We start from the raw sequence: 16,123 nt of genomic DNA on the forward strand, positions 1-16,123 counted from the left end.
ATCTCATATCGCCTAGTCTTAAAATTGCTCCATATCAAAGCATTATATGACTTTCTGTGAAACTGCTTTGAAACTATGTGTATTGTGAAAAGCGCTATACAAATAAATTTGACTTGACTTGAAATAGGTCTATATACTACATTGTGGCCATGAATTAAGAAATTGTTCCCCAGACTTATTAATATGTGAGCGCCACGTATTACACAGCTCTGTACTGCAGAAGAACCCAGAGATGCTGTCACCAAGCATTTGTTTATAAAGTAACTTCATCTGACTTCGTCTTAAGGTCAACAAAACATTAGCCAGTTGATCCTAACTGAAATCGCCATGGTTAGCACTTCAAATTTCTGTCATACATTAAGTCATACATAAAGGAATGCGCAAGTATCTTATTATTAGAATAATAAGTAAACATTGGATTGATTTTAATAAGCGAACTTATCTGGCCAACACAGCTAGATGGTGCAAGTGCATACATGTGTGGATGTGTAGCGAGCAGAAAACACTCACCAGTCTTCTGAGGTCCAATGATAAGCAGCTTGGGGAAACGGTCACAGGTTTTTTCCTTAGACCAGATGTCTTTATGTCTTTTGTCCTCACAGGGGTCCTGTAACGGTAAGAAATAAGCTGAAGTGAAGTATTACCCATACATCACTGAAATGAGCACCTTCACAATAAAAAACACAGCAGCGAGTCTATCGCCGTGCCTCAATAACCAGCGGGAAATTATGAAGAAACTGGAGAAATTGTTCTCATTCCAGCCAGCATGAATATGAAAATCTTGGAGTTTCACCAAATTACTCAAGGCAAGATGTAACCCATGTCCCGATATGCATATTCCCTGCAAAAATAAAGAAATTAAGTAGGATGTCCGAAGGTTTAGGACATGCTCAGGAAATATAGGAATTAGGATGCAGCCTGAGAGCTTGGACTCGGATTTAACATCAGCAAAAGAAAAAAAAAAAAAGCGCATTATGGAGGGATGGCTGTTATCCAGCCAAACTAAAACAAACTAGTCAAGCATGTCAAATATCTTATAACACATCAGCAGAGTCCAATAACAAGCAGATTTTATATTAATTCAGACTTAGCCTTTAAACACAACATCCCAGAGGTGGCCGTTTTATGGGATTCACCAGATAAAAGTCAGAGGCATAAACCAACCCCTGTCAAGTGCTGTGAAGCATCTCAGGAGAAAGATGTCCTGCAGCAGCAATTCTGAGCTCTTCCTCCATCACAGCTGAAGATGCAGCAACGGTGGTAATAAATTAATAGTTTTAACCCTTGCCTCTTAATTAAACTCTTGCACGAATGCAAGATGGTCAAACGGTGCATCAACACTGGAAAAACCACCCGCAATCAAACACCTGTCTGTCCTAATGAGGAGATAAACAGCTAGCGCCCCGGCACTAATGACCGAAGAGTCTTGCTCGAGTACACGCCAGTGCTAAAAAGAATATTACACTGAAATAACACATTTGTGAATTTATTACTAATGTACTCATGGGACCACAGTTTATGGTAACAGTAAACATGAGCTCTGTTCCGAAACCTAGCGATCTGCCTACTAAGACAGCACTTTCAGCCATTGTAGGCACAATCCGAAGGCTGTTCCAAAATATCAAAAATGCACTGAGACGTGTTCAGTAAGAAAATACATACAACATTATGGACTGCGAACAGAATGTGAATTATAAATATACACTACTAGTTTTGCATGATATTCCGGTACTAGAAAGGTATAGCAATACCCTGCTAATAAAGATGGTACAATACCACAATTAATTAGACAGGCTGGTCATGTGGGTTTTTGTTTAAAAAAATAAAAATAAAAAATAAAACAATGAATTTTAAGTTAGGTCATAGTACTCAATTTTACGGTTTTAGTTTTAAAAAAAATGCACTATTACTCACTATTTGGGTGTGCAGAGTATTTTTAGTCTTAACCACTTCAGCTCTGCAGCATATTTAGATTTTTTTAGAGAATAAGGCATATCTGAATTTAAAAATGGTCTCATTTTACACAAAACACTCTAAATTTTAACACAGTGGTGGAATATTGCATATTATATTGTATTTATTCACAATTTTATGATAAACATATATAAAAAGTCATATTTTTATTTTTTGGGGGCATGAAAGTCATTGATTTATTTTTTAATTAATTTGTTATTTGAAAATCTATAATTTTAAATCTGTTTGGTCTTCTTCCCTTCAGAAAGTTTCTGTGGATTCCACTAGGTGTCAGTAAATAGGGGAAAAAAGAATTTTCTTGACATCTCCTTCCAAAAAAAAGTTATTGAGATTAATCTGTGCAAACTATCTAATAACTCCTCCTCATCTCCATTGATTTTCCATAGCCGCTAGGAAATCGAAAATATTGATTCTTTTGATAATAACGTTACTGTAAAGTGTTGGATCGGTGAAATAAAAGAGCTTTCATTTGATATATGACTTGTCTATTTTTGGTGAGATTGTGTGATATAAATATGAAATTTAATATTATTCATGTTTTTTCTCAAGGGGGGGTCATTGCGGGGGGGTCAAATTCAGACCTTATTATCTTTTTCTATGTAACATAAATGCAAAAGTGATAAGGTTATCAAGAAAGCGGATGAGGTTCTAATCTTTCAAACGATACCATATATGTCTAGTTTTGTGCTGTACAACTTATTTAGATTTTTTCAAATGATTATGATGATGCAATATTGGACCCACAGGTGGGTCGGTGAGGGGGTGCAGAGCTGAAGTGGTTAATGGGTCTCATTCTAGAACTTTTGTAAATATATGAGCAAATTCTGAGTAATTTGCGCGTAAAATGGACCTTTTACAAAAACTCTCCTCCAGATTCACAAACGCTTCATATATCATGGATTCAGTAGTTAAATGTGTGTATATTAATGAATTCCACGCTCATTCATAATTAGCATAATCCCCACCCCATGAGTTACAACTGCAAATGATGTGGCCAGGAATGCTGTGGAATCTTCTGGACTTCTTTCTCAGGTTTGGCTCCAGTATTTTGCATAAATGCAAAAGAGACTAATTGGCCATATGCCTAACAGTACATATTCAATTATCGTGTGTCCACCAAAGCATTTTTAGCCAGCATTTTTGCTCTTCTGAAAACAGCCAGCTGGTGGCGCTTGAAAGCACTTTGACACCGCTCCGTGTATTTAACCATTCAGTTCTTACATGCTCTATTAGCAGCAGCTTCACGTGAGCTCGTCTCTCAGACACATACTGTAATTTGACTTTTGCAGCTTGAACGGTTTAAAATCACCTGTTTTTAAACCGCAATGCTTAAAAACGCATACAAATGATAAGCATTCTTGTCCACGTAGCACAGCAACGTCACAGGAACGCAACCACAATAGAGACGATAGTCCAAAATCTCTACCGGTTGACAAATTTCTACCGGTATATCGCCCGGTATATCATGTTTAAACCAAAACAGGTCATCTGCCACAGGCAAAATTACCTGAAGAGCGAGATGTTAATTTCCCACCCTAGTTACTACCTTGGAAGATAGCTGCCCATGTAGGACGTAGACAGAGTTTTTGGGACAGAACCATGTTGTATTAAGTCTAAAATAAAAAAACTAAACTCTTTCCAAGTTGTATATTTCCTCTGCATGTAACAGCAGCTTTGCAGATTTCTTGGGAAAACAACTGCAGAAGAAAGAAGATTATTCAGAGCAAGGCAAGCTGTGGAACGCTGGAGAGCCGACAGAAAAGATGAGACCTCAACCTTGACAGGAAACGAGAGAGATCAAAAGAGGGATTTAGAGCTTTCAGGCACCCACTTTCTCTTTCTCTAAGGGTGAAACAAAACAACAGAGTTAGAAAGAGTGAGACAAGAAATAAAGAAGCTGGATAAATTGAAATGGGGAGAGCAGGCGGGGGGTGGGGGAAGCGACACAGAGAGAAAGACAGATCTTCTGCATCGCCTCTAACTTTCAACTGAATTATAGGAACCAATTTCAAAAATAGCATTCTCTGATTTCCTGGCAGGCTACACGGAAAACCATTTTCACTCTTTGTACATCAGAGTAAATGTGCAGACAGCCATACGAAACCTTTCGCCACATATTACGGCAAAGGCGCTCAACACTCTCAACCTCCGCTGATCCACTCTCACTAAATTAAGTTGTATTTGTTTCCCATAATGATCCCAGGACAAAACAGACCCCCAACAGAGCTCCTTTGTTACCTGCCAGATGGGGTCCCTCTCTTCAGGGAAGATTTGGAAATATCTCTGTGCCAGCTGTACAGGTGGGAGAGTCTGCAGTTTCAGGTTGGTCCACATCTGTATGAACTTCACCAGGTTCTTGAAAGTGTACAGGCCAAGACGATCATTCCCGTAGTTGGACAGGTGGGTCATGAAAATGCTGATCTGGTTAAAAAAAAAAAAAAAAAAGGTGTAAGAAGTCATGAAGGCCCAGCTATCCTACAGTTTCAGCCGCTTATTGAGCTCCTTTTGAAGGACGATGTTTGGGATTTTAAAAAATTATGTCAAAGCTGAATTTTCAGCATCATTACTCACATGATCCTTCGGAAATCATTCAATTTGATGCCCAAGAAACATTTCTTATTATCAATGTTAAATTTGCTGCTAAATTTGTATGGGAACCGTATTTTCTTCGTATTTTTCAGGATTCTTTGATTAATAACAGCAGAAAACAGCATTATTTGCAATAGAAAACTATTGTAACATTATAAATGTCTTTACTGTCCCTTTTAATCAATTGAACGCATCCTTGCTGAATAAAAGTATTGGTTTCTTTGGGTTGCGAGACATTTTGAGATCTATAGTAGATTCCGAGTTCTATATTTATCAATTCATCTTTCATTAAATGCACCAATAATTAAAATAATTTCAGAGTTAATATTTTAAACTATTTTTAAGGTTAATAATACATATGCTACTCTCAATCCTCCATGGAAATATGGCACGTTTAAACATGTTGCGCATGTGCAAATACAATCTGAGAGCTACAGTGTACAGGAAAGATTTTCAGTGAATCGTTTTTTAACATTTTTCTTATAAACCCCAAAAGATCATGCCCCCAAAGTCATTGGTGGATTCACACACTGGTTTAGACATGATAAAATATACAATCAATACTTACTGGGTTGAGGAGGACAGTGAGGAAAAGCTCTCCTCCATTTATGAGTTTGTCCAGCTCTTTCGAGCCTCCAGGATACTCATTGTAAAAGATGGTGTGAGTAAATAGACCACAGGTCTGCCTGGGTAACACCTGAAAAACAAAGACCTTTCTCTCAGTATGTAATCTTTTTATTTAATATAGTCGATTTTAAATTGCATTTACAACAAGAGCCATATATACAGATCTGTGACATAAAAAATGTGAACAATTTCTTTTTATCATATACTCTACTCATACACTATATTGCCAAAAGTTTTGGGATGCCTGCTTTTACATGCACATGAACTTTAATGACATCCCATTCTTAATCCGTAGGGTTTAATATGGAGTTGGCCCACCCTTTGCAGCTATAACTGCGTCAACTCGTCTGGGAAGGCTTTAGTGTGTTTATGGGAATTTTTTTCCATTCTTCTAGAAGCACATTTGTGAGGTCAGGTACTGATGTTGGACGAGAAGGCCTGGCTCGCAGTCTCCGCTCTAATTCATCCCAAAGGTGTTCTATGGGGACGAGGTCAGGACTCTGTGCAGGTCAGTCAAGTTCCTCCACACCAAACTCGCTCATCCATGTCTTTATGGACTTTGCTTTATGCACTGGTGCGTAGTCATGTACCCCTTTTCCACCAGAATGAACTGGGTGCTAGTTCAGAGCCAGAGCTAGTCCCAGTTCATAGTTGGTTCGACTGAGGAGCCTTCTAAGAACCGTTTGCTTTTCCACATGCTGAGAGCCACAACAGGGCCAGGTCTTACGTCACTGTATACGTCTCATCTTTCTCAGCAACGCTAACAAGGCAGCGGCAGTGTTGCCAAGTCCACGGTTTTCCCGCGGAATTGGGCTACTTCATCACTGTTGCCGCAGGCTATTTTTCATGTCCGCGGGTTGAAGCGACCCCAATTATGTGATATTTAGCCCCGGGAATGTGAATTTTAGTAGGCAACCATGCCAAAAAAACCCCATATTTTACCCCCAAATGTAATTTTTACCGGGGAAGCCCCCCTGAAACGCGATTGGGCTTGTTTTGAGTAGCAATTGGGCGGGTTTTGTTGTGAAAACCTGGCAACCCTGGTCAGCGGGAAACACAAACACACCAGGCTTGTTCGAGATGCATCGGCGCTGCGCAGACCGATCCATGTATGATATTTTAAAAAAACGCATGAGTGAATCAAAAGCATAAGGAGTCATATGCTCTCGCTGTACTCGTTATCATACGGCGATCGGTCTCTGCACAGCACCGCTGCGAACAAGCCTTCCATCAACAATGCAAACGTTGCGTTACTATTGATTCGCATGGCTTTACGATCCTACATCGGCATCAAAACACAACGAAAACACAGCGAATCCAACGCATTCATGCAGTTCGCCGTAATTTGTATAGACGGAGATTACAAACGAGCAGCAGCTGTTAGCTCCATTAGCCATAGATATCCATAATAAAAGGCCTTTTTTATGGATATCTATGCCATTAGCTGCTATTTCAAAAATGGCGGAACTCAAGTTTGTGTTCGTCTTGTTGACCCCGCTTGTTGACGTCAGGCGCTGGTGACGTAATCGGTTCTTACTTCTAGTCCTGTTCTAGCCCAGCAATGTTTTGGTGCTACTTAAGAACCAACTTTCCTGGCTCAAAGCTGGGGCTTTGGGTGTGGAAACACAAAGAACCGATTTGAAACTAGGCTCTGGCTCCGAACTAGCACCAGCAGTGCCTTGGTGGAAAAGGGGTAATGTTGGAACAGGAAGGGGCCATCCCCAAACTGTTCCCACAAAGTTGGGAGCATGAAATTGTCCAAAATGTCTTAGTATGCTGAAGCATTAAGAGTTCCTTTCACTGGAACTAAGGGGCCAAGCCCAACCCCTGAAAAACAACCCCACATCATAATCCATGTAGCTATTGACTCTGCAGAAAGTTGGCAACTTCTGCGCACTGTGCGCCTCAGCATGCGCTGACCCCACTGTGATTTTACTTGCTGTTGTTAAAAAAAATAAAAATATTGTATTTAGTCACCCATACTACGTAATCTCATTTGAGAGCCACTTAAGACTGGAATGGAACAGAATGACTGTATGACTTCAATGTTGAAAAATGAAGTAGCCTACAATAACTGGAGGACGTTTTACCAGAGTTGAATGAGTTGAAGGAATGTTTTTTCTCAAACAAAAGGAGGAATGACGTGGCCCACACATCTGCATACATGATCTTATTTGACAGCCAGTGATGGTAGAATGGAGATGATTTATACTAAATGTGCTTTTTTAGTCATTCTTCCGCCATTCTGAACGCATTCTTTACATCATGCATGTATGATGAGACGGCCGTTTCCTCATGCTCGTTTATCGTTCCCTGATATGAACATTGGATAATAAATGTATGTCAGCTTGAGGAAATGTAAGATGTGTGTCTTTAGAGAAAAAAAAGCTGCAGTTTATGATTCCCAAGATGATTTTTTTCTACCCATCACGGCCAATGCATCCTTACACTCACACAGAAACCGCTCTGTCATGATTCAGCAAGCTTTTGTCATACTCTCTTCTCTGTTGTCCCCTGAAGCGATGTACAAATGATAAAAAAAAAAATTTTTTACTTTCACAAACAGTTTGCCCTTAACCCCCTGCTGGGATTCAAAGCTCAAACCGTATACAAAATAGCCTGGGGTTTATTGTACCGATTCCAGCCAGAATAAGAATTCAACATACAGCTGTACAGGCTACAGCTCAATAAAAATGCGCAATCTGTTTTTATCTACAAAAATTTGGGCCTTGGTGCATTGGTAGTGCATATGTTTTGCAACATGTTAGCCCCAGGGATGCAGGTTCAAGTCTGTTATTTCACAAACCATTTCTTCCTATTTTTCCCACATTATCATCTTCACTTTATCCATTAAATGCATAAAAGTTGAGCATTCTTACACTGATGCCACTGTGTACGAAGCCCCGGCGAAAGCGTGCAGGTTTGAGGTGGGGATACTCCTCTGTACTGGTCACTTTGATGCCCCACACTTTCTTCCAGGCCTCGTACAGCTGCAAATGAATGGGATACACTCCAGAGTGATGGGGAGCCACCGCATAACCCATGTTTGTGGGAATGCCATGCTCCTAAAAGGGAACAGACAACACATTAATGGTCAAATATGCTGTGCTTCAGGATATGCATTACTAATTGTGCATGACTTCATTGCAACTGACATATGCACTAAAAGTATACATCTCTGGTGAAGAGAAAGTAAGTGTTTTTGATCATTTTATGGTGTAAAATTGTCCTTTGATGCCACAATCTGTGTGCATTTGAATGGGATGTGTTAATTTAATGTGAATTACACCTTAACTTTGAAGTTTGCACATTTTAAAACTGCTGAGACAGCTACTGCCAAAAATATCTTGCTAAACAAAAGAGAAAAAAAGTCACAAACTCCTCCACATGGCTTGTAGGCAATATTATCTCAAACAGCATGCTTGGATTGATACACCAAATCTTAATCTTAACCCAAAAATTATCCAACAAGGCACTTACAATGTGCTGTGAGCCATCATATATTTGAGGGAAACTAATTCTAATCTTGCATATATAGTCAGTCCATCCAGGATTTCGCAATTTTTTTGTCAGTGCAGAATTTAAAGCAAAAGCAAGCAATTTAGCATTTTTTCGAAATTGCTGCAGAATTTCCACAGAATTTGGCTCCAGACGTGTCATGTGACGTCATTAAATGTCATCGTGCATTCAGCCAAAGCCTGTTTCAAAGTGCGACGAATGCGCATCACTGTTTTCTGTGTTACTGCAAAAAGACAGATTAACATAAAACTAAGTAAAACAAAAATGGACACTATTAAATTTAAATGAAATGAAACATTGAAATTCTATTGTTATGAACTGTTATTTTCAGCATTCTCTTTTTATAAATTTAAGAAACTAATGGTACTTTATGTCAGAAAAGTAATACAAATGTGTATTTAATGTTGTCTGTGATGTACCTTTTAAATAGAAAGTGATTAAATAATGTTTTCACAGGTAGTAGTTTAAAAGAAGAACCATGTTCTTCCCAATTCAAGTAGTTTTCCAACCCAAAAAAATAGAAAAACGTTTTGCAATATACATAGCCAAATAACCCCCCCCCCCAAAAAAAACACAAAATCAAGCATTTTCAACGCATCAATCACAAAAGAATCTCTGCAAAATCCTGTATGGACTGTATAATGGAACTGTTATGTTAAAACAAAATATCAATATAGCACAATTCTCTTTCAGACAAAAAAAACTAAAAAAAAAAAAAAATAATAATAATATAATATATATATATATATATATATATATATATATATATATATATATATATATATATATATATATATATATACACACACACACACATACATATACACACACACATCTTCAGACATAAATATAGATAAAATAATCTAATAAATAAGATAGCCCTAATAGGGGGTTTATCTCATAAAAAAACATAACAAAAATGATATACAGACTTAAAGGGATAGTTTACCCAAAAATTTAAATGACCCCTTTATTTACTCACCCTCAAGCCATCCTAGGTGTATATGACATTCTTCTTTCAGACAAATACAAATCAGAGTTATATAAAAAAATATCCTGGCTGTTCCAAGCTTTATAATGGCAGTGAATGGCAGGCCAAAATTTGAAGCCAAAAAAGTGCATCCATTCATTATAAAAGTAATCCACACAGCTCCGGGGGGTTGATAAAGGCCTTCTGAAGCGAATTGATGGGTTTTTGTAAAAATAATATCCATATTTAACACATTATACAGTAAAATATCTAGCTTCCAGCGGATCGTCTTCCATATTCAACTTATGACAAAAGTGTAACTGGCGCGACGATGACTTTGGACGTAGCTTAAGTGTTTTGAACTGCGGAGGCGTTATGCTTTCTACACAAGTTGAATATGGACGGCGGTCTGGCCCAAGCAAGACATTTTACTTTATAAAGTTTTAAATATGGGTATTTATCTTACACAAGCCCATCCATTCACTTCAAAAGGCCTTTATTAACCCCACGGAGCCGTTTGGATTACTTTTATAATGGATGGATGCACTTTTGTCTTCAGTCTTCAGATTTTGGGCTGCCCTTCACTGCCATTATAATGCTTGGATTAGCCAGGACATTTTTTTCAATATAACTAGGATTGTATTTGTCTGAAAGAAGAATGTCGTATACACCTAGGATGGCTTGAGGGTGAGTAAATTATTTTTTGGTGAACTATCCCTTTAATATTCAAGAACACTCAGATAATCTCTTTTTGATTGTATCATCTATTCTAGAGCTTACCTCCGCAAACTTGCGGTTGAGCAGCATTTGTTCAGCCAGCACGGACTGGTTGTGGAAGAGGTGTGGCTGCATATGACTCCACATGTGGGGGAACCACCAGAACTCCTTACTGTAGGACAGAAGCAGGTCATCTCCAAGATCCTCCTCATCTGTGCCTGGAATATAAAATTATACAGACACGAATGATGAACATCTTGACTCTATTTCAAAAGCTGCCTTAAATATATATATTTATATTAAAAAAAACATCATAACCAGCTCACAAGTCACTGATTACTAACACTCAAGGACACCAAAAGAGTATGTTGTTAGCATTTTGCTAAGCTAACAGTGTGATATTTACTTACCTGCATGGAAGAACTTTCCAGAGAATCCCAAGTTGAAAGTGAAATTGGGCACATGCGTTCGGAGTTCATTCTGCGTCTCTAGAAGTGCCTTTTGAAAAAAGGAGTTTAGGAATTTAATAAAAGTTGCCAAAACACCCCTAGGTCAGTAAACACACAAAACGCATTCAAAAGAGATACATAGCTAGCATACGCCAACGCACGTATGCGCACAACCGTAACAGCGCTAGAGGGACAGCGCAAACATGTCTGCTGTCTGTTTGTCTCCTCCGTTTGCTTCATTACCCTTCTCAGATTTAGCTCTGCATCTGCCTCTCATTTGATTTGTTTACTGTGCTTGTTTTTGATTGCCTGTCTCTCCAGTGTGACTCAATCAAAAGCCTGATTCATATTTAACTGCACAGAGGTCCACAGACAGACAAGACGTCTTTGATTATGTTTGCTTTCTATTCCTTCCCTCGGCTGAACATCTGCATCGGGGCGCTCCGAAGATGAGAGATTCACAAGAAGGATGCAGAAAACTGCATTTGAAATATTCATGCTTGCGGCGAGTCTTTGGATGCCCTTTGAAAAGTCGTAAAAAAATAATAAAATAAAAAAGCCAAATGGAAAGAAGAGGAGATATTTGGAAAAGGAACAGCAGAGGTTGGAGTATTTAAAAAAAAACAAAAAAACTACTGGTCATAGGAAAAGTGTTGTCATACCTTGAAAAGTTGGTGAATTATATGGATCTACCAAAACAGTTTCTTCATGTTTTCCTTCTGAGGTGTTTCACACAGATTAGCATCATATAAACGTATTTCCCCTTCTGAGTCTTCATCCATACCTTTTGTGTGGCCTCTTCTTCTTTTCCTCAATGTATATTTCCTCAGTTTAAATTAGTTCCCTTATGTACATATTCATTCTAAGTCCTCTCTTTCTTGGGCTCACAAATAAGGATTTGTTTTCTGCTGGTCCAGTCAGCCAGTAGTTCAAATTTGCACTTGTCCTGCCGACAGTTACACAGGTCCCAGCACAAAAAGATAATATTTTTAGCAACATATTTTATTGAAATAAATTATATTAGATGTTAGGGGTGTGACGAGACACTTAGCTCACAAGAACGAGACGAGATGAGATTTTTACACAGTATTTTGAAGAAATCCTCAATGATGAAATACATAACTAGAAAGTCTGCAGGTACATTTGACAATACTCAAGCACTACAAAAGGTTTTGCCACAAACTCAACTGACTGACTTCTCTCCTGTATGATTGTCTCTTCAGACCTTAGAACTGCACATGATTTATGAGCTTCTACAACTTTTGACCTCCTAACTGAACCTCTTTCCACAAACTGATCTTAGATATTAAGTGCAAACAATACGTTCAACCATAATCAAAGTACTCAATAATCAAAGTGCAAATAGAGAATTTTTTCTTAAAGCATTTAACAGAGCTAAGAAATGGATACAACTCCACAGCCCAGCCTAAAATAGCTTTCATATTGGGAGATTTTCTCATGCATTAGGGACCCGCTTTCAAAAAGCAGGGTATTGAAATTGCATTTGAAGGCACGCTCACGTTTACTTTCGCTTTCAATTTCGCAATCGCGCATACTCTATGAATAGGGAGCTGTGGTGTTGAATACGCATTTTACAGGATAAGACATTTGTCATACACCTATGTTGAGCAATGAATCCTCCGCAACGATCCTGGCAGTTACCCTGTCCTGTTGGATGAGCTGGATGGAATTGAAGCGATCGCTATCCCCCTGAAATTGTTTTTATTTCTAGTAAAATCAAAACGACAGAGGAGGCGTATGTAAATGTAGCGTTGGCATATTCTATCCTAACTTCACCCTTATGCTGCGTTCACACCAAACGCGAATAGAGCGTCTGGCGCGAGTGATTTCAATGTTAAGTCAATGGAAAGGCGCGTTGAAGCGCAGCGCGAAGGACGCGAATCCGCCTCATTCGCGCGTCCAGTTCGCGCGTATGGCGCGGATTGGACGCGAATTGAGCGTCTTGCGCGATACGCGCGTTACACGCGAATGGTGCTTTTGTGCATTCACGCGTTTGAAGCGAATTCGCGTCTGACGCCCGAGTTGAAAATTTTGAACTTTGGCGTCAATTCGCGCCGCGTTAACCAATCAGGAGCCTGCTTGCTGCTGTCACGTGGTAAAGTGACGTGTATGAGAAACCCTGCATAAATTAAAAATAGTACTATTGTGTCACAAAATGTAGTTTTAAGACTTTTTCAGGTGGGAATGTAGTTGTTTAAAGCTCAAATCTGTGGTTTATTTATAAAGAGAGCGCCTATTTAAAAAAATAATCTTGTGTTTTTGGAGTTGTGAGATCCAGGCGATCACCGGGCAATCACTGCTCATAACCCCGGCGAAGGCAGCCTTTCCTCGGCCAGTCCTTCTGGTGTCTGCCGCTGGCTCTGATGTCCTGTAGTGGTTCGTTTTGTGTAGATCTAACGGCCGAGCTTTGCTCTCATGAATCTATAATTTGTTGTCTGCCAAATCGTTTTGACTGAGGGCAAAGAGAAGTTTCATAACTTTATATTTTAAGGATATTTAAATATACATGTAGTGAAGATAATGTACAGTTGCCTGGACCACATTTGTGTGGCTATTAATGCTTAATATATATGTTTAATGAAAATGTAAAGAGGCAGAGTGGTGTTTTATGACATATTTCTCCTGGAGTGCCTTGAACGCGCATCAATTTCGCTTCAAACGCTCGATTTCTACGCGCGTCCAATTCTCTGCGGACGCGCGAATGCATTCAAAATGTTCGTGCGTGAAACTAGACGCGGTAGACGCGATTTTGACGCTCAATTCGCGTTTGGTGTGAACGCAGCATTACACCTCGACAGGAAATCATGGCAATATCACGCAAGACATCTTTTCCCCTTGACAGGAAATCTCGTCACATTTTAATTTTGTGAGATCTCATGGCATGAGATCTCATCACACCCCTATTAAATGTATATTAGATCGTTGAATAATTGAATTATTATTATACAATTTAAATCATAACAGTTGATGGATCATTCTTGCCATTTCAACTAAACTTCATCTATGTAAGCTAGCTAATGTATGCATGAAATGTTACATTCAAGCACAATGTTCAGTACATCACAGAAAGTTCTCGAAGCATACAAATACATATATGTGATCAAAAAACATAGGACGTAGTGGCCAATAGGGTAGGACATTTCTGTCAATTGGTCCGAAAATCTCACGAAGATCAAGGGAAGGATTAGCAGACAAGGAGGGGGTGAGAGAGGTAATAAGATAAAGAAAATAGGAGGAGAGCATAATTTTTAAGTGGACGTATACAGCATGGTTATATGGCCCATAATCCAAGATATTAAGCAGGCTTAATATAGTGACACTTGAGTCACATTTAAAATGTATAAATGCGATTGAATTGTTGATAAACTAGCAAACAAATTAGCATTTATTAAAGAAAAATTCAAACAAAACAGCACCCACCTTGACGTCAGACACCTTCATCCGTGTGCCCTCCTTCCCAACAAAGATGTCATCGATATCCACCAGTATGTAGCGCTCAAGAGCCAGTGAGAGACGTTTGCCAGTCAAGAAACTCACTGCGTCCACCAGCACAAGTTTGTGCAGCCAAAAGTTCAGGTTGTTGCCAAAGAGTACCCGCTGGATGCCATCATGAAGACCCAAATCCTGAACCACGGCTGCATGAAGGGGTCCAGGCGCTCCACTAGCCTCTGTACTCCGTCCCCGAGCTAACAGCACAGGCTCATAGGTGGTATGGTTAGACTGAAAGACAGTCCAATCGTCTCCAGGTAAGGGGCCATGTTCCACCTCCCGGGCCTTGGTTATGAGCAGCAGTGGAGACTTGGGGTTGACGCTACAGTCCCTTAAACCCAGATTGGAGTGCAGGAAGAGAGGAAAGCCCTTGAGCTGGGCACTCTGCAAACTGTTCTCATTAGCCTTTCATGAAGTGTTGGAAGAAGAAAGAGCAGATGAGAAAGGATTGGTAAAACAGAAGATAATCATAATCCAATTGAAAGGGGTCATATTCACATTCAGGTGTCAGCATTTTATTCTTCACCCATTCATACTTTTTTAGTCAGTCATAATTTTGTTTTACAAGACCATTATCCATATTTAATATACTCACGGCTGTGACGTCATAATTTTTTGTAAATAACCAATTTTTCTAACAGCTAAGACTTTGAGTTTCCAACTTCCTACTTGGAAAAGTGCAATGGAACTCCACTTGAAGTGAGATTCCAACTTGGAAAAAACAAGTTTAAACTAGGGCTGTCAACAGAATGTTTTTATTGCGATTAAATCGCACATTTGTTGTGCGATTAATCGCATGCTTACCGTGAAATTAAAGGGTTAGTTCACCCAAAAATGAAAATTCTGTCATTAATTACTTACCCTCATGTCGTTCGACACCCGTAAGACCTCCGTTCATCTTCGGAACAGAAATGAAGATATTTTAGTTGAAATCTGATGGCTCTGAAAGGCCTCCATTGGCACAATGGCACTTTACACTCTCAAGACCCTTAAAAGGTACTAAAGACGTCGTTACAAAGTCCATCTCACTACAGTGGTTCTAAAATAACTTTATGAATCGGTGAGAATAGTTTTTGTGCGCAAAAAAACCCCTAAATAACGACTTACATAGTGATGACGATTTCAAAACAAGGCATCATGAAGCTTCGAAGCGTTATGAATCAGCGAGTCGAATCAGCAGTTTGGATCGCCAAATTTCAGCAGTTTGGCGGTTTGACACGCGATCCGAATCATGATTCGGCTCACTGATTCATAACGCTTCGAAGCTTCATGATGCCTTGAGAGTGTAAAGTGCCATTGTGCCAATGGAGGCCTTTCAGAGCCATCAGATTTCAACTAAAATATCTTCATTTCTGTTCCGAAGATGAACGGAGGTCTTAAGGGTGTCGAACAACATGAGGGTAAGTAATTAATGACAGAATTTTCATTTTTGGGTGAACTAACCCTTTAAGCATATGTTTATCTTATTAAACACATTAATTTTGTCATGATTTGCTATATCCAAAGTAAACAATCAGCTTGAAGGGTGATTCTTACAAAACTGTATTTTCTGAAAGCTTCAAGGATCATTGGAGCCTCCAAAAGGACACAAAATCACCAAATATAAGGAGTCCATATAATTCTATTATATAATACATTTATACACACCTAAGCATCCATGACAAAACTTTACAGAATTCACAGTGTATAGTACGTGTACAGAGCAACAACAACAAGATTGTTTTCATTGTCAATGTCAATTTAAATGTAGACGAGTCAAGCTGCGATA

The 16,123-nt window shown here is 39.1% G+C and overlaps 1 protein-coding gene across 2 annotated transcripts in view; it reads right to left on the minus strand.

The window, feature by feature from the left end:
• ndst1b (N-deacetylase/N-sulfotransferase (heparan glucosaminyl) 1b) overlaps positions 1-16,123 on the minus strand; it is a 137,448-nt gene that overhangs the window by 19,325 nt on the left and 102,000 nt on the right. For both annotated transcript variants that reach the window (XM_079835552.1, XM_079835553.1), the window contains exons 4-10: positions 14,287-14,760; positions 10,807-10,894; positions 10,460-10,614; positions 8,070-8,255; positions 5,132-5,260; positions 4,213-4,395; positions 511-607 (exon numbers count right to left, since the gene is read on the minus strand). In XM_079835552.1, the coding sequence (XP_079691678.1) occupies positions 511-607; positions 4,213-4,395; positions 5,132-5,260; positions 8,070-8,255; positions 10,460-10,614; positions 10,807-10,894; positions 14,287-14,760 (1,312 nt within the window). The remainder of the gene's footprint in view (positions 1-510; positions 608-4,212; positions 4,396-5,131; positions 5,261-8,069; positions 8,256-10,459; positions 10,615-10,806; positions 10,895-14,286; positions 14,761-16,123) is intronic.

The sequence above is a fragment of the Gobio gobio genome, assembly GCF_949357685.1.
Source record: "Gobio gobio genome assembly, chromosome: 14".
NCBI lineage: Eukaryota > Metazoa > Chordata > Actinopteri > Cypriniformes > Gobionidae > Gobio > Gobio gobio.